This window comes from Ceratosolen solmsi, unplaced genomic scaffold, assembly GCF_000503995.2.
Source record: "Ceratosolen solmsi marchali unplaced genomic scaffold, CerSol_1.0 scaffold35, whole genome shotgun sequence".
Taxonomy (NCBI): domain Eukaryota; kingdom Metazoa; phylum Arthropoda; class Insecta; order Hymenoptera; family Agaonidae; genus Ceratosolen; species Ceratosolen solmsi.
Window position 1 is genome coordinate 7,270,936 of NW_011948423.1, and position 27,677 is coordinate 7,298,612.

Below are 27,677 nucleotides of genomic sequence, written 5' to 3' on the forward strand. Positions count from 1 at the left end.
TCTAGATTTTACATCGTATAATTTCGAGACTTTGGTATTCTCGTGACTTGGATTTTTCCAAAGTAAAAAATAGCTAGTAAATTACGTTAAGTACGGCTAGATTTGCTTAAAGAGCTCCAAAGACAGTCCCAGAATCTCACTTTATTACTTTAAATCTTTAATCTTTTTATTATATCTTTTGTTACGTTAATAATTGTTTGCTCGTTTGTTTGTTTGTTTGTTTGTTTGTTCGTTTGTTAGTTTGTTTGCTTGCATGCTTGTTTATTCTTTTTATCTTTTTTTTTTTTTTTAAGTCAAGTCTCTGACAGTTTTTGCATCGTTCTTTTTTAGGGGAAAATGGAAGGAACCTTTCAATGAAATATAATCGAATGAGAAAAAAAATGTAATCTACAATAATGTTAAACCCCCCCCCCCCCCCCCCAAACCCTATAAGAAAACTATAATTATTAGAGAACAGGTCATATATATTTAAATTTAGCAGCGACTGTAAGAAACGTAGTGCCTCACCGATTACATCGTTCGAGAATAAAGAAGAAAGAAAAACAACGTACTCTAATTATTATTTGTTTAAACTTTCTCCCTTGCTTAAAATTCTTTGTATCAAGAATATCATTTGTATAATACAAAAGAGAAGTCTGTTATCGTATGGATATTTCGCTTGATCGCAAAATACATTCTATCAGTCAGCATCGTGCGTTCTTTGTCAATTATCACTCTTTTTTGCCATTCATAATTGAAGAAAGATATTTCAAGTTAGAAAAACAAGTGTAAAAAAATCTCGTAAAGCGCGACAACCAGGGCTATTTTCGCTTTTTTGCCACACTCAAGGTCACTTCAAATGTTTTGTTTTTATTTTCCCCTTGCACAAATACATAGCTTGATAATGACCTAAACTCGTAAATGCAATTACTCTCATTTTCAGCGAAATATTTTCATTTACTGAATATATCGGGCGAAGGCCTCGTGTGTTTGTTTTGTGTACGTTTTTTTTTTTTTTTTTTTTTTTTAATCTGAAGATTTCTAAAAAATAAAAAAATTAATTCTTTATCGCTCCCACTTTTGCTTTTTCTTTTCATTTTTTTTTTTTTAGCAAAGTCATGCGCAATTTCTTTTTTACAAAATTTTGAAAAATAGTTTGACTTTTCCGAAAAGAAGCACCATCATCCATGCGCCTTCTATAGCGTTTATCGCGCGTGTTTTGTCCTTCAATTTTTGTCTTTATTTTATACTTTCCCTCAAACACTGCCCATTCGTTCAATTCACTCGTTCAGCCGCATCTTTCAGTATTCGTCCCCATTCGTCCTCAGCCTCGCGCTCACACTCTTACCATTCGCACAATCATTAATGTCATTTGTAAGCCCTAAACCTTATAATTTTTATACTTGGCATACCCCAAATATGGCAGGAAGGCAATACTTAATAACGCGTACTTTAATCTTTTTTTTCATTTCCCTCGCAGAAATACCGTTCGCCTCCATCATTACTGTTTTCTTGTTGTTGCTGTTGTTGTTGTTGTTGCTGTTGTTGCTGTTGTTATTGTTATCCTATGTTATCCTTTATCTTCTTATTATTCTTATTCTTATTCTTATTCTTATTCTTCTTATTCTTCTTATTCTTATTCTTATTCTTATTCTTATTCTTATTCTTATTCTTATTCTTATTCTTATTCTTATTCTTATTCTTATTCTTATTCTTATTCTTATTCTTATTCTTATTCTTATTCTTATTCTTATTCTTATTCTTATTCTTATTCTTATTCTTATTCTTATTCTTATTCTTATTCTTATTCTTATTCTTATTCTTATTCTTATTCTTATTCTTATTCTTATTCTTATTCTTATTCTTATTCTTATTCTTATTCTTATTCTTATTCTTATTCTTATTCTTATTCTTATTCTTATTCTTATTCTTATTCTTATTCTTATTCTTATTCTTATTCTTATTCTTATTCTTATTCTTATTCTTATTCTTATTCTTATTCTTATTCTTATTCTTATTCTTATTCTTATTCTTATTCTTATTCTTATTCTTATTCTTATTCTTATTCTTATTCTTATTCTTATTCTTATTCTTATTCTTATTCTTATTCTTATTCTTATTCTTATTCTTATTCTTATTCTTATTCTTATTCTTATTCTTATTCTTATTCTTATTCTTATTCTTATTCTTATTCTTATTCTTATTCTTATTCTTATTCTTATTCTTATTCTTATTCTTATTCTTATTCTTATTCTTATTCTTATTCTTATTCTTATTCTTATTCTTATTCTTATTCTTATTCTTATTCTTATTCTTATTCTTATTCTTATTCTTATTCTTATTCTTATTCTTATTCTTATTCTTCTTATTCTTCTTCTTCTTATTCTTCTTCTTATTCTTCTTGTTACTGTTACTGTTTGCTGTTGCTGTTACTGTTGTTTTTTCTTCTTCTTGTTTTTTGTCTTTTCGTTTTTTTTTTTTTTTTTTTTCTGCTTGGATTCGGCTAATATAATAAGAAATTTTGTACATTTGGTAGCACTAGGATGTTAATTTGAATTCATCCGTACCACCCTGCCCTCGCACGTCATTATGTAGTGGGACGCTGCACCTCTTATATTTCTTTTCTACAAAATCACAAAAATAAGCTTTCACGAAGCGTCGAGTCACCATTCTTCCTTTTTGGTCTTCGGCGCTATGCAAACAACGAAAGAGCAAACTTTTTCTCGAGTATTTTAACGACATCGAGGAATCGTACGAGCTTACAGCCGCACTTGTTCATATAGCCAACGAAAATAACTTAAGTCCCGAAAGAAGAGCCGCGAGTATGGCGCTAATAAACGATAAGCGATCGGGTGATGGGATGGAAAGTGACGGATGAGCGGGACTGTGGAGGGGTGGAGGGACGGAGGGAATTCGACCAGCCGTATCTTCGCGGGTACGGCGTTTGAGGATTAAGTCGAGGTGACATTGAGGAGGTAGGGTGAAGAGGTGCCGGCTAGTGTTTATTACTATGGTTTACCAACCATAATGCGACAATGGCGGGAGGGGGTAGGGGAGACGGAAAGGAAAGAAAGAGACGTAATAAGAATGGCTCTCGATGAATTCGAAGTATAGGACAGCGACTCGACACTGCATTACTAGACTCGTAAGTGAAAAAAGCTGTTGCTCGATCTGGCTTTGGATTTTCGGTCCGTGTGTTTCGCTCTCACGCCACCACGCTTCAACCGACTGCGCATCTACAGTCCTCCTAGGCTCCAACGGAGTCGCGTAGTTTTTGTCCTTACTAACTATTATACATTTGGCGTTATAACGTATGGTACTGTCTATGCGTTTAGGTATAAATTATGTAGTACTTGCACTTGTTTCGCACCCCGCTGGGTTACAAAAAGGTCCGGCGGAGGCGAATTCTACATACATATGCGACATCTACTCGTACATTGTCCCAACGAAAGGACTGTGACTACCTAAAATTGGAAATATATCGCAGAGGCGACTCGCGACCGAGTCAGCGCGTGTTCGCGCCCTCCCCCTCCCCCCCCCCCCACCCCCCCCCCCCCCCCCCCCCCCCCCCCCCCCCCCCCCCCCCCCCCCGAGGGGGGGGGCGGGGCACAGGGGTCGCGACATCACCCTCGAAAAAGGAAGGAGCGCACTTTATTCGCTCATAGTATTTTTATTTTCTTTTTGATTGTAAGCCTCCGTTTAATCTTCAGCTCGTCGACCTCGGCAGGCCGCCTACCGTTCCTCTACGCCCCCCTTACCCATTCCCCCTTACCCCTCCCCCTCTCCATAGAACTCTCCATCCATTCACCAAGCCTTCCGTAACGTCCGGAACGCTCGGTCTCACCACTCTTATCCGGCATCTTGGCCTACCCCGACGATCCGGCCATCTATTTATTAACGTATTTATTAACGCATACGAGCGTACGCGGCTGGGACAAGCGGCTGCCGTCCCTTGGTCCCCGCCAGCTGGACCCGCGCAAAGACCTTCGGCTTAGCCCTAGCCAGTCCACAGCCTCACCTCGGGCTTGAGTGCATCCTGCAACCGTGTGCCTGTCTATCTCTTTGCCCGTTTGTCTGTCTGCCTACCTGTCTGCCTACCTGCCTACCTGCCTACCTGCCTACCTGCCTACCTGTCTACCTGCCTGCCTGTCTGCCTACATGACTACGCGTCTGCTTGCTTGCACGCGTGCGTAGGTGTCTGTCTGGCTGGGTGTGCGCGTTCGCGTGTGCGCGCTCCTCGTCACGGCGAGGCTTATATGTTGAAGAGGCGCTCGGGCATCGCTTGGCTCAGCCTCCTGTAGTCGAGTCCGTCGGGGGGTAACATAATCGCGGCGTCGGCCGTTGGGCCTGGAAGAGGGTCCGCGACTCGGCCCCCGTACCGGCCCTACTATTCGCACCGCGAGTCCGTCAGGGGCTCGAGTTTGACGGCGATCTTCTCCTTCTCCTTGAGAGCCGCGTGCGAGCTCTTGACGATCTGGGGCCGGGGGCTGACGAAGCTGCGCGCGGGCTTATAAGTCATGCCGCTGACGCCGATTCCGACCTCGACGCTCGAGGACAAGTGCGAGGGGTCAATGAGGGCGCCGAGGGGACTCGCCAGGGGCGACTCCATCGGGCTCTCGGGGGGGCCACCGGAGCCGGGGCTCGCGAGCCCGAGGTTCAGCGGCGAGTTGCCGTGGTTGCTGCTGCCGCCCCCGCCGCTCCCGCCCCCGAGCCCGGGCGTTCCCGCACCCGGACCCATCATCCCGGCCCCGTTATTATTGTGGTGGTGATGGTGATGGTGGTGATGCTGTTGTTGTTGCTGCTGCTGCTGCTGCTGCTGGTGCTGTTGATGCTGCTGGTGATGTTGCTGCTGCTGTTGCTGCTGTTGGCTCGCCTGTTGCATTGCTGCCTGGAGGTTCGAGGAGAGGTTGGACGAGAGGCTCGTCGAGAGGTTCGTCGCCAACATGTCGTGTTGCTGGGAGTGAGCCGCGGCGACCATACTGCACATTTGGTGTCGCAGACCTGCGGGCAAAAGCGGGGTAATTAAGAGTGTTTTTCCGCTCGTGGGCCGCCGAGTCCGTCGCTCGGCACCAATTTGTCATTTAATAAAACGAATCATCGACTTTCCAACTGCCGAAGAGACGTCGAAAGGATCGCCTCATTCCAGTTAACGGAAGCGCGCGTTGCAAGGACCAATTCATTTAATTTCATTTAATAGCGCGAGCGCTTACGCGATGGTTCAACGGGTATTTATATACTCAAAATAGACGTCAACTTGTAATATTAAAACAGATAATACCGGCCCGGATGCCCATACCCACCGCACCTCGTGGCTAGAGCGAGTGAATAAGCGCAGCCACGTTCTAAGGCGGGAAAAGGAGATTTCGGTAATTTACCTTGAGCGACGGCAGCGACTGCGGCCGCAGCTGCGCTGGGGCTGACTGCTCCCTCGGGTCCGTTGCAGGCGCCGTAATTCGCCAGGGCGGGGTACATGGTGGTGGGCTCCTCCTTGACGATGTGGGGCGAATGTCCGTCACGGAAGACCACCGCCCGGATCACGCCGCGAATGTGCTCGTCAGGCCAGACGCCGAGCAGGATCCTTTGGGGCCTCCCCCGGCCCTTCGGCCGTAAATCTGCAAAACAGACTCGGACTTAGTAGGGAGCGAGGAGTCGACGGGCTCCGCAGGAAGTGATGCGACGGTCGTTCGAATCGCCCGGCATCCGATGGCGACCTTGTCACTCGCGAGTGCTCGAGAACGTCGGTGGGTTAAGATAGGATGGTGAGTGCGGAGCCAGATGAGGTCGAATTAGTTTGCGGATGCGGAGGTGGGTAATGTAAAGGAGTCAAAGGGAAAGAGAAAAGTAAAGAAAGCTGACGCATAGCCAACCAATGCTGGTAAAATATTATATACGCCGATAGCCAAATTAAAGTTTATAGTACTTAAAAACGTATCGTTAATCAAAATTCTAAATATACATTGGCAATAAAACTTGCTAGACTGTCACGTCAATTATACAGTTTATAACGAGCAGTTATTAAGTAGTTCTAAATTAAGAAAAACTATAATAATTTCATTTTATAGTGTTCCGGATTGTATACTTTTGAATAATTTTATACATCTGCGAGGCTCGTAATGTTTATTTTTCTAAATTATTAGCGTAAAAATGTTTATTCAACATTGCATCTTCGAACATAGCACAAGTATCGGATATTTTTAATTTCGAGAATTTACACATTCCTCGTGTGCTAGTGTTATATAAAAATACAACAGCAGCCCCGTCGCTAAAGTAGGACGGACGACCCTCGATGTTTTGGGTGGTGGTTAGTAGTCGAGGAGAAAAGCGAGGGGTGGGCCAGTATCGCCGATTTTGGGTCCGAATCGCCGCTCGGGACAGGCTGATGGACGACGTGCGCGACTGATCGAGCGAGCCCCCCTGTTTACCGAGGTGGCAGCGATAGGGAAGGATTTGGCGGACTTGAAAGAGCGTTGCAGCATGGCACCATAGGCGTCAAAATCGCGAGGAAGGAACGAAGAAAAGGAGGGAGAAAGACAGTCGGAAAGTAGGGGGCGGGCGCTGAGGCGATAGCTAGAAAAGTTAAAGATAGTCGCGGCTGTTAGCGCTGGACGTTAACGGCGCGTTTCGTCGGCAAACAATAAAATAACGAATGAGAGCGAGTAAGTAAACACAATGGCCGTCAAATCGAGTAACCACGGAAGAGAGCGAGCCTTAATACATCTGCGCGCCAAGCGACTCGCTCTTTGGCCCCGGACGAGGCTCGATGTGTAATTGTACCTTTTACGAGCGATGCTAAAATCACTGAGAGAGAGAGATAGATAGAGAGAGAGAGAGAGAGAGAGTGAAGAGGGAGGCGTATACGTGTCCTGTTGCACCGTAGTTATTTCTTTTTTCGCGCACATATACGTCGAAAGAAAGAGAGAGAGAGAGAGAGAGAGAGAGAGAGAGAGAGAGAGAGCAGCGAATCGGGGAGAAGAAGAGAGGGGCAGAGAGCTTTCGCTATTTATAAACGTCGCGCATTGAAATTTTCTTCTTATCCCCTTAATGACTGCATTTCGGTTTTAAATTACACTTACCGGCTCCACCGTCGGCGCTCGGTCCGAGCATATTATGGACTCGGTTCGCGTAAAGTACGAACGTCGGGTATGGAATATCGTATTTTCTGAAAAAAATAAATACAACAATGTTAAATTGTTCTTCTTCTTCTTTTTTTTTTATCTCCTATGACGAGGTCTCACCCCATCAAGAGCTGCGTAACCCAAATATATCGATTGTGCGATTTACGCACGATTGTCATGACAGGATTGACTACGACTGTGTATTAGTGTCATCGTCACGGTAAGTTAAGCGGTCGACTGGGAGACTAATGCTTTTCTTATATATTCGTTCCTTTGCTAATTATCTTAGGCACCGAGAGAAGCCAGTTTTTCACGTTTTTCACATTCTTCACGTTTTTCACAATTGGATATCTTGGATTCTCCTGACAATTTCATCACCATAAGCTCCGATCTATTATTAGGACAATCGTTGTCTACGATAGCATTTGTCATTGCTTTTTTACCGGATGGCCGGGGCTTTTTGGGCTTTCAGAGCTTTCTAATCGTTAAATTTAAGACTTACTTTCAATGTTCCATTTCTAAATTTTCATTTTTTTCATTTCTTTTCTTTTTCTCTATTTTTTCTTTTTTTTTTTTTTTTTTTTATCTCTTCAAAACGCAATTTTTCAATTACCCAAAATTAGAGAAAAAAAGTGAAAAATAACATAAATTAAATAAAACTTTTTTATTGTATTTATTTATGTGCGATGAAAAGCTAAGGAAAGGAAAAAAAGGAAAAAAAGAAAGAAATTATTAGTTTCTTAATACCACGAATGAAACCATTTAATACAATTTTTTTTTTTTTAATTGTCTTTAATATATCTAATGAAGATAAAGTAGAATTAAAGGAATAAAAGGAGTAACCGCGCCAATTACATTATACGTTTTGGCATGTGAAATATAAATATTATTTATCGTTATTGAACAAAATAAACGTGCTTCTCTATTTTATTTGTCGTTTATTCTCATAATCTTGTACATTTCTTACGACACACTATCTTAATTCAAATGAAAGTTCACTACTGCGATAACGAAGCATTTCAAACAGTTTACTTTTTCTTTTAAAGAATTTTAAAGGCATATTTGTGCAAAAAGAAAAAAGAAGAAAAGAAAAGTAGAATTAAACTAGTAATTAAATAATTTAATCAAAATATTATTACACGTGTAATTTAATTAGAGCTGAAATGTAAAATATATTTTGTAGAAGAACTGGTCTACAAAATTGTAATTAACAATTTTATAAGTGTGTATAGTGTGTGTACTACAATTGCTAGAGTGGAGGGAATAATGGAGTGCGTACGGCTTACTTTAAAATAAAAAAAGAACGAGAATGAAAGAAGAACGAAGGAAAAGAAAAACGGTCTACTGAACTTAGCTAATGTAATGAACATAAAAGATTATTTAGAAAATGTTAAAGACTGCAAGACATACAATTTAAATCTTCTTGTGCAATTTTTAAGAGAAAGCTCATTCAATTAATATGTATCTCGAGTGACATAATATTAAAATTCCAGTATTTAGATATTTATTTAATTTGACGAAATTTAATTCACGCTCAGATTTGCTATAAATATATTTGGCCAATTTGTGTGCGATCGTACAGATATTTTAACGGTCTCCCCCCCCCCCCCCACAACGAATTGCACAATAAGCAATTCCAATTCTAAAATCCTTTCCTAGCCTTACTCGCCACCCCCCCCCCCCCCAATCTTCTTATCTACTCAATGGGCAATTGAATTATATACAGTATCATTATTAAAATTATACAACACATATTTCAATTTTTTTTTTTTTTTTTTTAAACGTTTGCACAGCCTTTACAGCCCCGCCGTATAAAGTAGCTCTTAATCCACGGTATTCTCGGGGATAATAAATGTCGCGTGCATTAAAGATTCAGGGAAACAAATGGCGGGACGAGCGCAACTTTGTTTACGGAAGGGAGAGAAGCGCGAGAAATTTGGGTTATCGCTCGTGGAGAAAGAAGAAAGATGCATGGTTACCTGGCAGCCTGGCTCAACGAGAGACCTTCCTTTAGTACACTAAAGATCGCTTCCGCCATCGTTTCCGGCCGCCAAGACTTCAAAGGTCCGCGTTCTCGAAAGCGCAGATTGTGCACGAGACTCTGATTGGTGTTCCAGCACTTTTGCCACATCGACTGCAATTGATACTGATAACTGTCTGCTGTAACAACCCCCCAAAATTCAGGGATAAAATGTTACTACATGATATTAAGGTGGCATTTGGATAATGCAATGTTAATAAATATAATGCTCAGAGTAAATATACATATACATGTGTTGAAGTAAGAAAGAAAACATGTCAATTTATTTAAATTTGGACTCTTTAACAGCAACGACAAAAATATAAAAGAGGAAACAAAAAGGAGAAAAAAAAGAGAGAAAAAAGTCGACAGTAAATTGATAAGATTTGCGTCGCGGATTAAAATTCGTTGTGTGCCAGAGGAGTAGTAGTGGCTGGTTTGAAAAATTAAGTCTTTAAAAGTTGGCAACTGTGTTTCTTTTTTTGTTTTTTGTTTTTGTTTTTGTTTTTTTTTTTTGTTTTCATGTATATAAGAGTTATTATCGCTCTTGTTTTTATAAATAATATTAGTACAAGAAGATCAGCAGTTGGCGTATCATCATCGCCAACGTCTTGCATAACCTATTTCATTGGATTTTTCTTTATCTTTGCTTTAACTTTTCATTTATTCATATATTTTTTATTTTTTGTTTGTTTTTGTTTTTGTTTTAGTTTTTTTTTTTTGTTTTTTTTTGCGTTCGTTCGTTCGTTCGTTAAAATCGTATGGAGAAAACTGCCACAGGTCTAGGTAATGCGATGGAAATGTAATATTTCTGAATAACATTACTTTAGTTATAACAGGTACCTTGGACTGGCTTGGACGTCTGAAAAAGAAGAAAATAAGACACAAAATTGAAATGAGGGGGAAAAAAATATATATAATTGGTCTGTGCGGCGGTTTGTTGGGGGGGGGGGGGGGGGGGTAAAATTATTTAAATCTCACTGCATCGTATCCATGACATTTCTCTCGATTATTCTCCAAGTTATTAATGTCATTGCGTTTATTATTATTGTGATTATGTACGAGCGGCTATCTAAAGCCACTAAAAAAACGGCGGATGGGGAGGGGGGGGGGGGGGTTTGGGGGGGGGGGGGGGGGGGGAGGAAAAAAAGAACGAAGGCTTTTAAAGTTGTGGGTAACGGAATTGATTTTATATGTATTCACATAATTGTTTACAAAGTCATCGTCGCCAACTGTTTTATTACAATGATAATAAAACACGAAAATAATAGTAATAATAATAATAATAATATTAATGATAATGATAATAATAATAATAATAATAATAATAATAATAATAATAATAATAATAATAATAATAATAATAATAGAAGAGTTATTTGTTTCCAATGCTGCTGAGAGAAATTATTTTCATAATTTCCAAAACTTGAATGCTCATATTACTTCTACATCTTTGCTTATAACGAGCAATGAACGCCATAATAGTCGTCGTAGTCGTCATCGTAATAATCGTAATATCGAAATCGCATTAATAATATTTTATAATAATTAAAAGATTAATTATGAATAGAAGAGGAAAAAAAATTTAAGTAAGTAAGTAAGTAAGTAAGTAAATAAGTATGTAAGTAAGTAAGTATGTATGTATGTAAGTAAGTAAGTAAGTAAGTAAGTAAGTAAGTAAGTAAGTAAGTAAGTAATAATAATAATAATAATAATAATAATAATATTAATCATAGTAATAATAGCAGCAGTGGTAGTAATAGTAGCGGCACTAATTAACGATAATAGCCCTCTCTGCTTCGCATACATTGGATTGTTCATGCTCTTAAAAATTAGTCGTTATAAGCGTTTCGACTTAACGATTTATTACATCGGAGGACGGAAGAGACAACATCGGCGCGACGAAGAACTCGCTTGATCCTCGGAGCCGATTAGGCTACAGAAGCGAAAATTCTCTTTTCATTTATTTGCGCGCGCGTGTGCGTACATGTCGCGTACATGCTTATGTCCGTCGGCGCAAGCTCGAGACGAGCGGTTGCCGGTATGCAGCGCCGATGGCCCCGATCCACAGCGATTATTTGACGGTTAAGTTATTAAGTGTAATTAGACCTCCTCCAATTTCATGATTAATACAATTAATTGGAAAAGACGTGTATGGCCCGGAGACGTGAGAGCCTCTGCTTCGCTACTGCGGAGAAAAAGTGCCGGGGTTAAGGCAGCACTAATTCCTTATGAAATCTTAATGCGCGACGCAAATTTAAAGGCATCGAGAGCTCGGTGCTCTATTAATTGCAAAAAGGCTTTGCGAAGTCTGTAAATTTTTTTGGACTTAAAACGCACAACCGGGGAAGGAAGCGAGTGATTCGTAACGCGATTACAAGTCAATGAATTTTCCCTCGTACTCGCCTTTCTTACCCTCAGACTTGCTTCAATCTCAATTCCCAGCGGTCACTTTACTCCTTCCCACGCCATCTACTCGCACTCTCATTTTAACTGATAATCGATTAAAGGATAAAGTTTATTTATGAGTATGTCATGGCATGGAGCCTTTCTGTCTTCAGTCTTTACGTAGAGTGATAATCCACTTCGTCGATTGCTTAATCCTACGTGTCACTCTTACACACTTTCGCATCTATTTAATTCCAAAAAATTTAAAGACCTACTAATTAGTAGTACGACTTTTTTTTATTTTTTATTTTGCTTTCTCCGCGTGTCCAATAAACAGCTTAGTCGCTTACATTTAATAAATCGTGTATATAAAAGGCACTTCGTTCATTATGACTTATGGTCTAATGGCGATTTCGACAAAATGCTTTGTCACTTAAATGAGGAGCCAAAGTTATTTACGTTCATTCGCTGGCTCCAAGTAATTTGACTCGCGTATTAAATGTCAACTCTCTGTCTTTCGTCGAATACGCTCTTTACCATAACGATAAAACGTCAAATTTACAAAGTACATGACAGACTCTTTATTGAAAATTTCATGTATAGAAATCATTGCGGAATTTTTGTAATTCTCATCGTCGGATGCATATGTTTCGAGTTTGCATTTAGCGTAATACTTGATTCGTCTCTTGCTTCACTCGATTCGCTCTCTCTCTCTCTCTCTCTCTCTCTGACACTCTCGCTCTCTACTTGCAAGTAAAATATACGTCACATAAAAATATATACTTTTTTTACACACACACACACACACACTCTCTCTCTCTCTCTCTCTCTCTCTCTCTCTCTCTCTCTCTCTCTCTCTATCGTTCTCTCTCGCTCTCTCGCTCTCTCGCTCTCTCGCTCTCTACTCGCAAGTAAAATATACGTCACATAAAAATATATACTTTTTTTATTTCCGAAAGTTGACTAAAAATTTCGACAATCACTTTAATCGCTTGACAGACTCTTTAACGCTACGTCTTCACATACATAGCTTTCTTTACAAAATATATAAAAACATTTCCCTATAAAAATATAATATTGTCGTAAACGTGTGAGTGAGATAATTATAAGAATTTTCTATTCTTACGCTAATTGGTCGATATATAATATCTAAAGCTACAGTCTAAGCTAATATTTATTATGAATTTGTACAGTCGATAAGGAATGTCATTTTCACTACAAACTTAATGCATGCACATGGAATTTTTAATTTTTATTTAATAGTCGAGGCATCGAAAGTAGGAGAATACATAGGAAATACGAACAATGGAATTATCGATGGCTTATTTAACAATAAGTCCTAGGCACGGATATCACCGGAAGTATTATGTCGCGACCGATGTTCCGCCTTCCTTCTCATTTTCTTCTTCTTGCTTTCTTTTGTAGAAAAAATGAAGGGACACGGGCGCGAATCACAATCCGATCGACGATCGATTACCGATCGCGAACACGTAGAACGGAGAGGAACATTTTGCGATGCGATCGGACAAAACGAAAAAAAAAAAAAAATGTGGGGAATGTCTGAGTGAGCCGAGTACCTGCCACTAAAGCAACAATTTTAAGTACAATTTTCAACATTACCAACCAATACATGCTGAATTGGAAAACAACTTGTTGATCATATAAATAGTGCAACGATAATCGTTACGAGCTCAATGGCAACACGTAGAAGAACGCTCTGATAAGCAACGATTATAAATAGTTTCGAGATTTGACAGGATGTGGGCGAAAGCCCGCGAAAGCCAATGAACGGCAACGAGTAAATCGACAATAACTTTAAGACGAGGCTACGGCAAATTATCGAAATCGAGAATGTTTTCTGGCACTGGCTGATCGCGAAAACGAACAACGGCTAAACTGCCGAGACGCGACGTACGAAGGGCGGAGCCGAGTCAGGCCTCAAGGAAAACCTCAAGGAGAACCTCAAGGAAGTGAGATTGCCAAGATGTAGGAGACGAAGTGGTAGGTAGTGAGTGGAGCGATACGAGGGGGGAGTTGAGAACCGAAAGGTCAGAGGTAAAGACGCTTGGTAGTCTTTGCTCGCGAAGCCTGTCTCTCTCTCTCTCTCCCTCTCTCTCTCTCTCTGTCCCGCGTCAGTTGACAAGATTAAATTATCGGTTAAATAATCCCGGGTATAGACTGTTCGAGGCAAGACTCGTATCCCCGCGAAAACGGACCGCCGAACTCGGTCGGATGAGGAGCTACGTCGATGACGATAAGTTGTTCGCCCTTACCAAATGGCTCAGAAATTTGGAATAAAAGATTTGGCATCTTATGGAATAACGAGATAATGGATAAAGATAAGCGCGCGGGTAGAGCTGTATCCTGAGATGGTGGCGGCGGCGGCGGCGGCTTATCCGATCTATGGGCAAGAGAAGCCGTAACTACAAGGCCGCTTCGGCTCCCAAGATAAATAATCGGTTAATTGCCGCGACGATGAGTCGGCCGCCTAGGATGAGATGCCTGAGCGGAAAATGCCCGTTCTAATGGCGATGATCGCTGCGATTGTCCTTGGCGAGCCGAGTACGCGATGGAGCTTAATGAGGGATGATGGCTCGAGTCTCGGGTCGTGCTCCTCGCGCCGCCCCATACGATTCTCGCCCGATCGGTTGGAAATCACGTGCTCCACGACGAGCGAGCTTATCTCCACCTACTCGCCCCCCTCCCTTGGACTAATTCTTGCCTCAGAGGTTTTTCGCTGAAGCCCGCAGCTCGCGACAGCCCATTCGTAATAGGGCACACATTGGCGGACCAGCTCTAGTGCTCGGGCCAAATAATCGTATCGAGCCCGTAATTGCGCTAAGTGCAGCTTCTTGCATGCAATAAAATAAGATTCCTTTATTGGTTTACGCTTTACGCCCGCATACGTAAAAATAATAAGTTTCTAGGATGATTTGCCGTGGCTTCGATTTATGGCACTGTACACGCGATGTCTCAACGTCGTCTCGTTGTTTTCTTCCTACGCTTCCTCGGCCATCCAAAACTCTCTCTCTCTCTCTCTCTCTCTCTCTCTCTCTCTCCCTCTCTCCCTCTCTGTGTCCCTCATTCCAAACTTTCACTGCGTTGGCTAATGCGTCCATGTATACTTAAAACGAAAGAAAATCTATTGCTCGACGATCAATGGATCGCTTCATTCCGAGTATATAATTTTTATTTTGCCTGCAATTCTCATTGTTTGCTGTAAATTATCTTACATTACATATTATTAGCTATCTAAAAATATCAATCATTATTCCGATGTAAGTGGAACTTGAGAAAATCAGCGCTTGAATATAAACGTTTGAGTATTAACAGTACTGCATTATAATATTGTTGATATATTATACGATTGCTAGACAATTATCTTATTTAACTTGTCATTTTTATTATTCGTTATAAATTACCTTTATTTACTTATGTTCTAGAATATACCGAGGCAATCTCATTGATATGCGAATGTTCATATAATCATAAATAAACGAGCAGCACATTTGAAATAAATATTCATTGTTAAATAATTCTTTATAATTTAAAATAATTATATAAGCCTACGATAAGTCGAATGAATAAGTTTTATTTTTTCATAAAAATTTATCTTATGCAAGCAGATTACGTGTTAATATAATAGAAACATATATGCAAATGCATTTATTCAGTATTAAAAGTTTTTCTATAAATGAATTTAAAGGTCTCGGAAATAATTAAAATAATAATGAATATTTAATAGTTAATAAGAATCTTGGCTCGAAACCAATAAAAGAAAAACAAATTTTTTTTTAAAAAATACAAGAATAAGTCGAAAGTAAAGCAAGAAAAATTAAATTATCGCGGAATTATTTACATTATCGATTTATTTAGAATGAGGAGTAAAAATTTACGGTAGTTTAAATAAAATTTCTCCAAATTAAGAGAATAAGAAAATATGACGAAAAATGAAAAGTAAAAAATAAAAATTGACGAATAAAATATCTACGTCAGCTAGCATGGAGAAGAAGACAAACAAATACTCTTTTACGATTCAAACAGAGATAATTTTAATGTTAATACTGTCAGATCGTAAACAAAAAAAAAAAAAAAAAAAAAAAAAAAAAAAAAAAAAAAAAAAAATAAAACACACACACACACAAACGCAGAGAGAAAAAGAAACGAAGCGACCGTCAAAATAAAAATAAATTTATTGCAGCGCACTTCTTGAAATATTATATTATGCAATATAAATGAAAGCTACATTATTATAATACGAATACACAAGTTACATATAAATTTTCATATTTTATAACGAACTCATTGTACGCACGTACATGCGCACGCACATGCATATGCCCGCGTACGTATTACAGGCATGCGCGCGTTTGCGCGCGTCCATCTACTTAAGCATACATATGCATAAATTTATGTATAATTCATAGATATAAAGTTATGTAATATTGCTGCAAAATAAAGCACGTGCATTAGCGTACAAGGATAGGCACTGAGCTCACTATAAATTTATACGTATAAATTTAACGGGCGCATTTATCGTCCGGCAATTGGGTCTGACTTTTCCATCGAATGCAACATGGAGTACAATGCGGCCCCGTAATACATCGTGAAAGCTTGCGCTAAGCAGCCACGATAAACGTGATATGTAAAATTACACGGGCAGTAGGATAGAAAAGTTTGCCGACATGGAGCACCAACGCATTAACCAAACGCGGCGCATTGCGGAATGAGTTCCGAGGATATTAAAGATATTAAAGAGCCGCGCATTTAATGTAGAAGGCAGAGCGTTCGAACGAGGGGAGAGGAGAGTAGTAAAGCGCAAAGTCGAGGCTGCGTCGCACGTGGTGGGATTGCGCGCAAACGCTCTTGGCCTTCTTATATTTAAATGGCATAGCCAGCGCCGCTCTGACAATTCTGTTCCAATAAATTCCTCCCAATGGGGCCCAGTACGGCCCTACAAGGGCGTCCTGAGGAAATCAATGGCAGAGTATACTTGGGATTAATGGACGGTTGGTGGAGCTAGTAAAAGGAGGAGGAGGAGGAGGTGGTGGTGGTGGAATCGAGTCGCGTGTCCAATGTTACGGACGTGCGAAATGAAACGTCGATGAAACGAGTCGGGGTGTGGGGGCGGGTGTGGAGAAAGGAAACGCGGTATCATGAGCCATCGCGGACGCTCATCTTAGGCGCCTTGGTCTCTCGGTGGGGTGACGGGTGTTGGGGATAGGGTGGGGGCTGAGGCCGCTATCATTCGTTATCGTTTTCGTCGTTAAAGTAGAGAGAGACGATGCCGTGCTTCTTGCAGAAGGCCCACCACCAGCGAAAGCCGGAGAGGCCGGTGAAGGAGAAGCCGGGGTCGCGCTGCCGCCTCAGCTTCTCCACGAAATTGAGGATCGCGTTGAGGGACTTTTTTGTTCGCCGATTATAGGGGCTGACGCTGATGTCGCAGCAGAACTCGAGCACCGCCGTCTCCTCGGCGTTGTCGAGGGCAGCCTCCTCGAGCACCATCATCCTCTTGGACTTACCGAGGATGTTGTCGTAGAGGGTGCCCTTGGGTATACCGTACTTGCTCGAGGCCTGGGTGAAGCGCATCTTCTGCGTGACTACGGCCTCGATGGCCTCCTGGAGCTCTTGCCGCGTCCACGTCGGCGCCTTCAGCTTCAGCAGGCTCGAGTAGTCAGCTAAAAATCAGCACACATCGACTAGGGATTTATACACGTTATCCGGTCTTTTGGTTTGTTTTTTTATTTGTTTGTTTGTTTATTGGTTTTTTTTTTTTGTTTTGTTTGGGGTTTTTTTTTTTTTTTTTTTTTTTTTTTTTTTGTTGTTGTTGTTGTTGTTGTTGTTGTTGTTTTGCAAGTGGGAGGGGGTGTGGGGGCTGTCGGGGCGGGCAGCAGGGGTATACATAATAATGGTAATATCGATTGGCATTGCACAGGGCTACGGGGATCATTGCAACTTAAGTGCTCGTTATGGAAAGTCTCTCAAGTCTTTTTCAAGTGCAGGATTTTTGCGAAACGAGCAACCGCGCTCGATTCCAGACGAGCGCGCGGCATTAACTGGTCCGCACTCCGAGCTGCATCGTTGTTAAGATTTATGGGTATTCGAAACTCACCTGCTATACTGGAGGTGGAGGCTCCGAGCCAAGCGTGGGATGATTCCAACAACTTGGCCTGAAACAGACAGAAACATAAGAATGCGTTAGTGCTTCGATTCAATTCTCCGGCCCGAGAGTCGAGCTTACGCTATTTATCATAATTAAAAACCACTGGTGCTTAGTCGCTCTCTACCTCACTCGCCTCGGTCTCCGCATCCAAAAAAAAAAAAAAAAAAAAAAAAAAAAAAAAAAAAACATAACTCTGAAATAATCATGGCCACGGCCATTAACCCCATTTCGCAATTAAAACTCAGCCCTTTCCTTACTTATCCCCATATTTTTCTCCTTCCTATGGCATCAGCTCCTCCTCCTCCTCCTCCTCCTCCTCCTCCCTTTCCTATCACGGGCGCTTTCTCCACTTCCACACTTAACATTTATTAAAAGCACCGCGTCCCTCGGCACCCTTTGTCCGATGCATCTCATCTCAAATTAATTTGCCATCTCAAATTGTTGCCAAATGTCGTGTCACTAGTCGCTCGTACGATGAGTCAATGCTTTCACCACCACTAGTAGCAGATTCCCGAGAGACGAATACGCTCGAGCGGCTCGTCGACTCACTCAATTGCCAAAATTTTGACGCGATCGTGCGCTCTCTCTCTCTCTCTCTCTCTCTATCTCACCCTCTCTGCGCAACTCTCTGCTCCTCTGCGCATGCGTGCGTGCGTGCGTGCGTGCGTGTACGTGTATGTGACATGTTGGTATTGCTATTAGCGATGTGCACGCAATTTCGTGGATAGCTAATCTGTCACGATGGAACATTCATTCTTGTCTTCGTAATCTATGGATAATCATATAAACGCTGACGAATAATCCGACTTACGTTAACGTTACTGCTGGAGTAGGAGCTCGACTTAGTCCAATCACCAATTCGCATCCCAAAGAATAATCAATCGCAGGGTGAAGGATATTTATCCCTCCCCCCTCCCCCTCAACTCCTGCCCAACCAGACTCTCGCCTTGGGTGGAAATAATCGGCGGCGCCGGATAAATTGTTACAGTTCAAAGCTAGACAAAGACAACTCGACGAGACGCATAAGCGCCTAAGAAGGTGCATTTTGGCAATATAGTTATCGCAACTTTGCCAATATGCTGTGGCTGAGGAGGTTAAGAGAAGCTAAGAGAGACCGAAAGACACACGGCAAGTTGCCTCATTTGGAAAGTTCCTCGTCGTGCGCGGATTTCGCTGAGATCGGCGCGAGATAGGAGCTTCCAGCCTCCCTATTCCCTTAGCCTCGCCTATATCAGACAGACACACCGAGGCACGCGGTCTCGGACTTTTGAAATTAATTTTTAAGAGACTCGGTGTCTCTCTCGCTCGTTGATTTGCCCTCTTACCGCCTACGCGCCTACCGCCTACCCGGTGCAGCGTTCTCCTAAAGCCTTCCGCTTCTGCTTCCGTGCCTCTTTCGCCGAATTAATAGACGCTGCGACCCTCGCAGTTTTTTTTTTCTTCGCGCTCCCCGACTACTATGTAGATCGTACGCAATGAGACTTCGTGGTGTTTGTTCGCTCGAACGCAGCCTCCCGTAGCCTCCCGTAGCCTCGCGTTGGGCCCGCCTCGCGGCCTCAGCATCTCAGCCCTCGGTGGCCGAGAAATCAAGCGAAACTCTTTTTCAAGAGGTCGGGAAGCAATTCGCTGCCTCTCGTAAAATACGTTTTATTCCCCGGGCAAAGATAAAATACAAGCGGCTCCATTTGTATCTCAAATCACGAGTGCAGGTATACCAATACGCGTTTGGGCATTATGTATTATTCAAGGCCTTTCCACGGTCTATGCCTCATGATTTTTATGTATTTATTAGGAGTCGCGCGGAGCCAAATGAAATCGCTTTACAACGACGCTTTTATGGATAATGTCGGAAACAAAAGTTTTATGTCCCAATATTTATACGTAATAATCATAATAATAATAACAACAACAACAACAACAACAACAACAACAACAACAACAACAACAACAACAACAACAACAACAACAACAACAACAACAACAACAACAACAACAACAACAACAACAACAACAACAACAACAACAACAACAACAACAACAACAACAACAACAACAACAACAACAACAACAACAACAACAACAACAACAACAACAACAACAACAACAACAACAACAACAACAACAACAACAACAACAACAACAACAACAACAACAACAACAACAACAACAACAACAACAACAACAACAACAACAACAACAACAACAACAACAACAACAACAACAACAACAACAACAACAACAACAACAACAACAACAACAACAACAACAACAACAACAACAACAACAACAACAACAACAACAACAACAACAACAACAACAACAACAACAACAACAACAACAACAACAACAACAACAACAACAACAACAACAACAACAACAACAACAACAACAACAACAACAACAACAACAACAACAACAACAACAACAACAACAACAACAACAACAACAACAACAACAACAACAACAACAACAACAACAACAACAACAACAACAACAATAATAATAATATCGGAGGATTGGAATCATTCGACCCTTATCGGCTGGATGCTTGGGTTTCCATAATAATGCGCCGTCTGCATGGAGGCGCGGGACCGGTAGGCGTTACAGGCATCCAAATAAAATACAAACAGCCCAAGGATTATTATGCGCAGTCAGTGGGATTCAATTTTTCGACTTTCTTATAAATGCCAAATGGCCTTTGATCGGACACGCTGCTGCCAGGGTTATGAAATTGGTATGGGTATGGGTACAGGGTGCAGGCGATGGTTGCTATATTAGGGGCGAGGGAGGGGGAGAGAATGAAATTGCAATAAAAAAAGGAGTCATCGTAGGTGCCGCTTTATCAATGATTCAGTATGGTAGGATCACGGAGGACTATTTGAAGATAGTTAACAGTGGGCAATGTCGTTGGTTCGCTTCTCTAGTTGTCTCTCGCCCTCTATTCCATCTCATTCCATCCCATTTCATTCTATCTCATCCCATGCCATCCCATCCCATCCCATCCCATCCCAGCCCATCCCGTCCCGTCCCGTCCCGTCTCGTTCCGTCTCGTTCCATCTCTCTACCCCCGGCTCTATCGCAAGCTCTAGCTCTGTACTCCCATCTCTACATATGTAGGCGCGGCCGCGCGTCCTGTACATGTCTATATGGTAATATTTAATTCACTAGACTTCAGCCTCGGTCTTCTTCGACTGACTCTCTCGCGTTGGGTGCACGAAGAGCGTTGAAGAGAGACGCATTGAGATGAGAGGTAGAGTAGAGAGTAGAGAGAGAGAGAGAGAGAGAGAGAGAGAGACACGGAGACGGAGACGACGAGCAAATCAGCGAGCTCGAGGGTAAACAAGAGGAGGGAAGGGAGGGCAAAAGCTTCATATCCATTAGCAACATGCATCATATACAGCTAGAGGTCCAGCGCAATCGCACTTTCCACCAGTTTCCCAGCCTCTAATTGTTTCCTACTGTTTACCCGTCATATTTCATAGTATTGACTGGTCTAGTAATAAGGGAATGTGAGACGAATGCGAACGGGGATATATCGAAATAATGATTGGGAAAAGGCTTGCAGTGGGCTTACACTTTGTCCCACCTCATTCGTTCCTCACTCTCCTTCCTCTTTCTCCACTCCCTTTGCCACAGCCACCTCGCCACTCCCGTCCCCCGTTGCCTTCTCGTCGCCGTCACATCGCGAGCTCCCGCACATCCGCACCCCTGTACACGCACTCGTTCCCTCGCTTGCTCTTCTCTCTCTCTCTTCTCTCTCTCTCTCTCTCTCTCTCTCTACTCTCTCATATATATATATATATATATATAATTATAAACAAAATTCTGTTACATGTATATATACTAAGCTGACTGGTAACAGAACACAACTATAATACACACATACAAACAGATGTATATATATATACATATACGTATATCTTTCACGCTCGTTCACGTGCTCCATGACTCAATGTTCTTCCCGCCTTTTCAACTCTTTTTTCCTTTTCACTCCATTGACACCAACAATTTGCCGTTATTTACGCAATATTATTAAATAAGGCAGCAATATTCTCATTAGCCAAGTTCAGTAACAAGATGCGTTTTATATTAAAAAGGCCAAACTCCAACTACAAAGTTTCTCTTAATGTTTTTAGCCAAGCGCGGGAGCACAAAACTCTTTCGATTAAAAGCATTTATTAAGGGAAAGTTTTTTAAAGAAAATTCACCATAAAGGGCGTCTCGCGACATTTTTATGTATGCACTTGTCAAGCCATCATTCAGTCGCGCGGTCGCGAGAAATCATTCTGCGACACCCCTACCATGGTCCCAACTTGGTCGCCCACCCCGCGACACCGTGCATCTATCCTTCTCTCGCCCCTCGTCGTATCGACGACTACGTGCTCCTGAATTTTTCATAGCCCCACTTGTACGCCTCGTGACGTTCCCTGTTATAAACTATCGTCGCGTAGCTTCGCCACTGTCATTGTCGCGATGCATCTCTAATGCCTGGGGGACATTCTCAACAAATGTTATCCGCTCTCGTTTTATTTCAAACCATTGTGATTCTGCCGCAAAATAATATCACATGAATATTTATTAGCTCGTGTATGCTATAAGAAATGACACTGTTGTACACTCGTTAAGATCAACCGCTCGCCTATCTTTTTCACCAGCTACGCCTTCCTTGCTAACCATGTCTAACGTTACCTTAATTATCATTGCATCCCGGTGCATCACCCTCAAAGCACCAGCTCAAGTCCGATTAATAGGTGCTCCATGAATATTGCAATATTGGCGATGAAATTTCGGAATAGACGTTAACAAAGTCGGATCTTCAACGATTCATAAAACAATGCTCGAATTAAAAATGACGAGTGCGCACTTTCTCCGATAATCTAGACGTTTCTCGTAAAATCTCTTTAAACGCGGCCATATTTCATAATGTTCCCCCAACACTTCAGTCCTACGACGTTTAGCGCTTGTCCCAACTGCAGTTGTCTGCAGAAATCACAAAAGCCGCATGTCTTCTTTAAAAAATATTGTACGATGATTCACCGAGCCAAATGAATATTGTACACATACGCACACACGTATTATTATATATATATATATATATATATATATATAAATATATATGCAATTTTTAATTTTTAATTAAGCCAAGTATTGAAATAAGTAATAACCATGCTTAATGAGATGTAAATGCAACGGGGTATCATTGATAAAAATTAATGTAGCCGAGGGTATCGAAAAATGCAATTAAAATAGAAATTATAAAAAATTAAAGCTTTTAAGCTTGACTAATGCGGTAACGAGGCAAACTCCCTTTCTGAGAATCGTACTTGCTCCCAGTAGATTTTTTTACCATATTGTCGAAGCAATTGTACGCTATTACGACCTTTAGTGCAATATGTTGTATCGAGATCGTCATTATTTAATTCCAAGGACTGCACGGACGGTTATTTCGATGCGTGTATTATTGAGACTCGACGTGGATGGGTAGCGGTTGGGGCCAATTAATTCGTAGCGTGAGAGATCGCGAGCCGACCCAACCCGACGCGTCGCCTAAAGAGATCATTGGACATTGCAAGTGGCGCGACATTAGCCATAAGAAAATAACGAGAGCCAAGGTGCGTTTAGCTCTGGGTTATTACAATTTTATTACACGCGATTGACATCCGCACGCGGACGACATTCTGTCGCGGTAAAATATTTATCAAAGTGAATAGCAAAACGCGGAGGCGCTACGACGTCGATCAAGCGTGTCACGCCCTCCATCGTTCATTGGCACGCGTTCGGCCAAAGGAAACGACAAATTATACACACACAGTCTCTCTCTCTCTCTCTCTCTCTCTCTCTCTCTCTCTCTTACTCACTCAGTCTCACTCTCACTCACTCTCACTCACTCTCACTCTCTGCGTACTTTACTCGGCCTTTAGCGTTCATGAACGCGCTATTCTTCGTGATCATCCCGTGGACGAAGCGCCCGCGAGAATCGATGAGGAATCGTTTGACTGCGATAGCCTCACCCACCCCAATCCCGAACCACCGACCAACGAACGCGGCCAATCGTCACCGTTGTAAAAACAAAAACAAAAATAAAATAAAATAAAAACCCAGCCCCGTTCTTTTTACAACATTATGCACACCCCGGGCCAAATTGTTATTATTTCTCATGTTCCAATGCTGCTAAATCTACCTCTGCCTTCCATGCAGAAGCTCGTCTGTCTCGTTCTATCCTATTTGTCGAAGCCCCGATGCGCGCGATGATCATTCGCATTCGGATTCCGCAAGCGCCGCTCTTCAAACGTAGCTAGTCTAAATTTCTGGGCGACATGCCCTCGAATGTCGACGACACACTTGCTCAATATCGTAAGCCCAAGTCTTTTAATTACGCCGGCGAGGCACTTCGTTACAGTCGCGTTGCCGGGAGCATAAATCCCCCCCCCCGCAGTGGAACCAGAGGCTCCCGTAACGAACATACGCGCAGTGGTAGGCAGTACATTTATTTCCTATGCGCATCATTGGGGAAACCTGACCCGTTCGCTCCGCGAATCGCTCGCGAAATCGTCTACCGAGCTAATTTCTGCAAATATTTGCATTCACCAGTCGACAAGAAGATTCCGTCGAGTCTCGCGCATACCATAAGCGACAGTGTGAGTCTGTGAGAGGGGGGAGGGGGAGAAAGAATTTTGTAGGTGGTGTAGGACGAGGAGGAAAACGAGGCAGATGAAGAGCCGCTGTCGAGCGTAGGTGCCGGATTTTAGTCAACGAAGGGAGGGGATCGGAGGAAAATAAAAGATACGAGCTGAGCGGAGGGAGGAAAAGGCGCGAATGGGAACTCGAGTCGAGACGGCTCGACGACGAGCGGCGCGCGTATGGCTACGAGTGGGCGAAAGAGTGAACGAGACGCACCCGTAAATTTCTAATCAGATTACCGTAGATTAGCAAAGTTCGTTTGTTCTAATGAAATTCGTCTAAATTAACGTCGCAAACGCGAGCAACGACGACGACGACGACGACGACGACTACAACGACGACGACGACGACGACTACAACGACGACGACGACGACGACTACAACGACGACGACGACGACGACTACAACGACGACGACGACGACGACTACAACGACGACGACGACGACGACTACAACGACGACGACGACGACGACTACAACGACGACGACGACGACGACTACAACGACGACGACGACGACGACTACAACGACGACGACGACGACGACTACAACGACGACGACGACGACGACTACAACGACGACGACGACGACGACTACAACGACGACGACGACGACGACTACAACGACGACGACGACGACGACTACAACGACGACGACGACGACGACTACAACGACGACGACGACGACGACTACAACGACGACGACGACGACGACTACAACGACGACGACGACGACGACTACAACGACGACGACGACGACGACTACAACGACGACGACGACGACGACTACAACGACGACGACGACGACGACTACAACGACGACGACGACGACGACTACAACGACGACGACGACGACGACTACAACGACGACGACGACTACAACGACGACGACGACGATGACGACGACGATCACGACGACGACGACGACGACGGTGGTGGTGGTGGTGGCGATGGCCTCCAAGGGACGACGAAGGCAAGGGGCAAAGGACGAAAACGGAAAAGACTCGAAAGGCTTTAGGCTCGGTGCTCAATCGAATTACGTTGATGAGAGCTTGCTGATCATTAAACGTTAAAAGAAAGGTAGAGCGAGGGTAGAGGAGGGGGCGGGGGGGATAAAAAGTAGGCTGAAGTCATTTGGGAAGGCGGGAAATAACGGCAAAACTTATTAAGAACAAAAATGCAAGGAGATAATAATCTTGTATGTATTTTACGAACAATGCGGCCGTCATTAAATAAAATTAATTTCCCCTTTTATAAAAAGAATACACTTTATTATACCATCTTTTCCATTTGATTCGATTTCTTGGAATATCATACAGTGCAAAAGCTTCAACTAAGAAAAGAACAATGAATGAAACAATAGGAGCAACTTTAATTTACAAATTTGAGCCGTAATTGCATAAATCCTAATTCAAGTCGCACAAACTAATTACAGTAAATTTTATAGCTCAGCCGTGGTGATTGCGAGTAATAACTACATTATTCCATGACGTAAGAGAATTATTTTTATTCAAAACATAACGAATGTTTTTGTATTCGTTTGAATGTTGCATTAGTTATTATTGTGAAGTAGGTTATATTCAAATGTTGATTATGTATCACTACGGCTTTAAATTAATATAAATAGAGACATTTTTCAGTATTGTTTCGTAATGCCCTATTGTATGAAGTAATGGAATAAAGAAAAAAAAAAAAAAAAAAAAAAATTGCACGCGTGTGCGCGAGCGTTTGTGAGCGAATGATTTAGACGAGGAAATTCGCAGTTTACAAAGAATAAAATTAACAATTAGACACTGCGAGTTAATACTATGTAAAACGCACTTGAGGTATTATGGCCTTGAATGAAGTCTAATGAGACTTTATAAGAAAATAACTCTTAAGCTAAACGATTATCAGTTATATTCTTAAATATTGTTATAAATAAATTGAATACAAGCGGTCGGCAAATTTAGATGTAAAAGGATGCGAGGGCCGACGGGGGCAGTCAGACGTCTCTGCTCAGCGGGGCGGTGGACGTAGGAGGTGGCGTGAGAGGGGGATGAGGTCGTGGGGTGGGGCATGGTTTCGGGTTAGAGGGTGGGGACTGCGTCGAGGGGATAGGGGATTGGGAGATGGGGGAGACGACAGAGTCAGAAGTGAGGAAGAGATGTGCGCGTGGGCGACGTCGTCCCTGCACGAATAAATAGATTTATTTATTTACGATAAATTGATGCTGCAGTACGCGCGGCCGCGCTCCGAGATGGGATTGTGTCGAGTTTGCACAGCCTGCGCTGTTGACGCTTTCTGTTATTGGCTCGTCATTATCACTTAACGAATCGCCGGGGCATCCATATGTACGCGCATAACTGCCGGATACGCAATGCGAAGTAAATCAGCAGATGTTAATAAAGAGGAATTGTGCTTGGTTCATTAAATTTATTTTAATAAAAAGTGTACACGTGCAGTTGCATAACGACACAAAGCCGATAGTATGCATGCGATCGCGTCGTTAAATATTCTCTTGTGCAACCCGATTGCCGCACTCTCTCTCTCTCTCTCTCTCTCTCTCTCTCTCTCTCTCTGTCCCTCACCATCCCTCCTCCGTACCTGCTTCGCGATGGCCCGTCACCCGCCACGACCCATCCGGCCCGACATCCACTCCGTTCGTCGAATAAAAAGAAGAAATCGTAAAAAACAAAATTAACAATGAAAATGAAGTACTAAAGCCGGTGATGCTCCGACGTTATTATTTCCCGTTATATTACTAAGCTTTGTGCGGGCTGCGACTACATTCGCAATCCACGACGTTGTCGTCGCACGAAAAAATAACGGCACTACAGCGGCATAGAAAACCGGGCAATTAATAACAATTAAGCCAGCGCACTTGACGAATGAATGCCGTGCCAAAAATGCCCACTTCCGTCCTTCCTTCTTCTCGCTATCGCAGGGCTCGCGCGCTCTTTTATTTCCAACTCGCGATGTTGTTTAAAGCTACGCTCCACAGGTGGCTCCGAAGGGTTCTTAGGTTGAAAAGCCGTCGCCGTCGTCGTCACCACCACCACTACCAGCACTACCGCCACTACCACCACTACTACCACCACTACTACCACCACTACTACTATCACTACTACCACTACCACCACCACCACCACCACCACCACCACCACCACCACCATCGTCATCACCCGTCCACCCACCCATCCATCCACCCATCCACCCATCCACCCATCCACCCATCCACCCATCCACCCATCCACCCATCCACCCATCCACCCATCCACCCATCCACCCATCCACCCATCCACCCATCCACCCATCCACCCATCCACCCATCCACCCATCCACCCATCCAC

General features: G+C 42.5%; 2 protein-coding genes across 2 annotated transcripts in view; both read right to left on the reverse strand.

Moving 5' to 3' along the window:
• Nucleotides 1-4,126: 4,126 nt before the first annotated feature.
• The window catches only part of LOC105362429 (bric a brac 1), a 246,611-nt gene continuing 223,060 nt past the window's right edge, over nt 4,127-27,677 (reverse strand). The window contains exons 3-7 of the mRNA XM_011499870.1: nt 17,615-17,672; nt 9,074-9,254; nt 7,053-7,138; nt 5,355-5,591; nt 4,127-4,980 (exon numbers count right to left, since the gene is read on the reverse strand). Of these exons, the coding sequence (XP_011498172.1) occupies nt 4,367-4,980; nt 5,355-5,591; nt 7,053-7,138; nt 9,074-9,254; nt 17,615-17,672 (1,176 nt within the window). The 3' untranslated portion in view covers nt 4,127-4,366. The remainder of the gene's footprint in view (nt 4,981-5,354; nt 5,592-7,052; nt 7,139-9,073; nt 9,255-17,614; nt 17,673-27,677) is intronic.
• LOC105362281 (uncharacterized) lies at nt 16,745-17,234 on the reverse strand. The gene has a single exon (XM_011499685.1). The coding sequence runs from the start codon at nt 17,089-17,091 to the stop codon at nt 16,747-16,749; it is 345 nt and encodes a 114-aa protein (XP_011497987.1). The 5' UTR covers nt 17,092-17,234; the 3' UTR covers nt 16,745-16,746.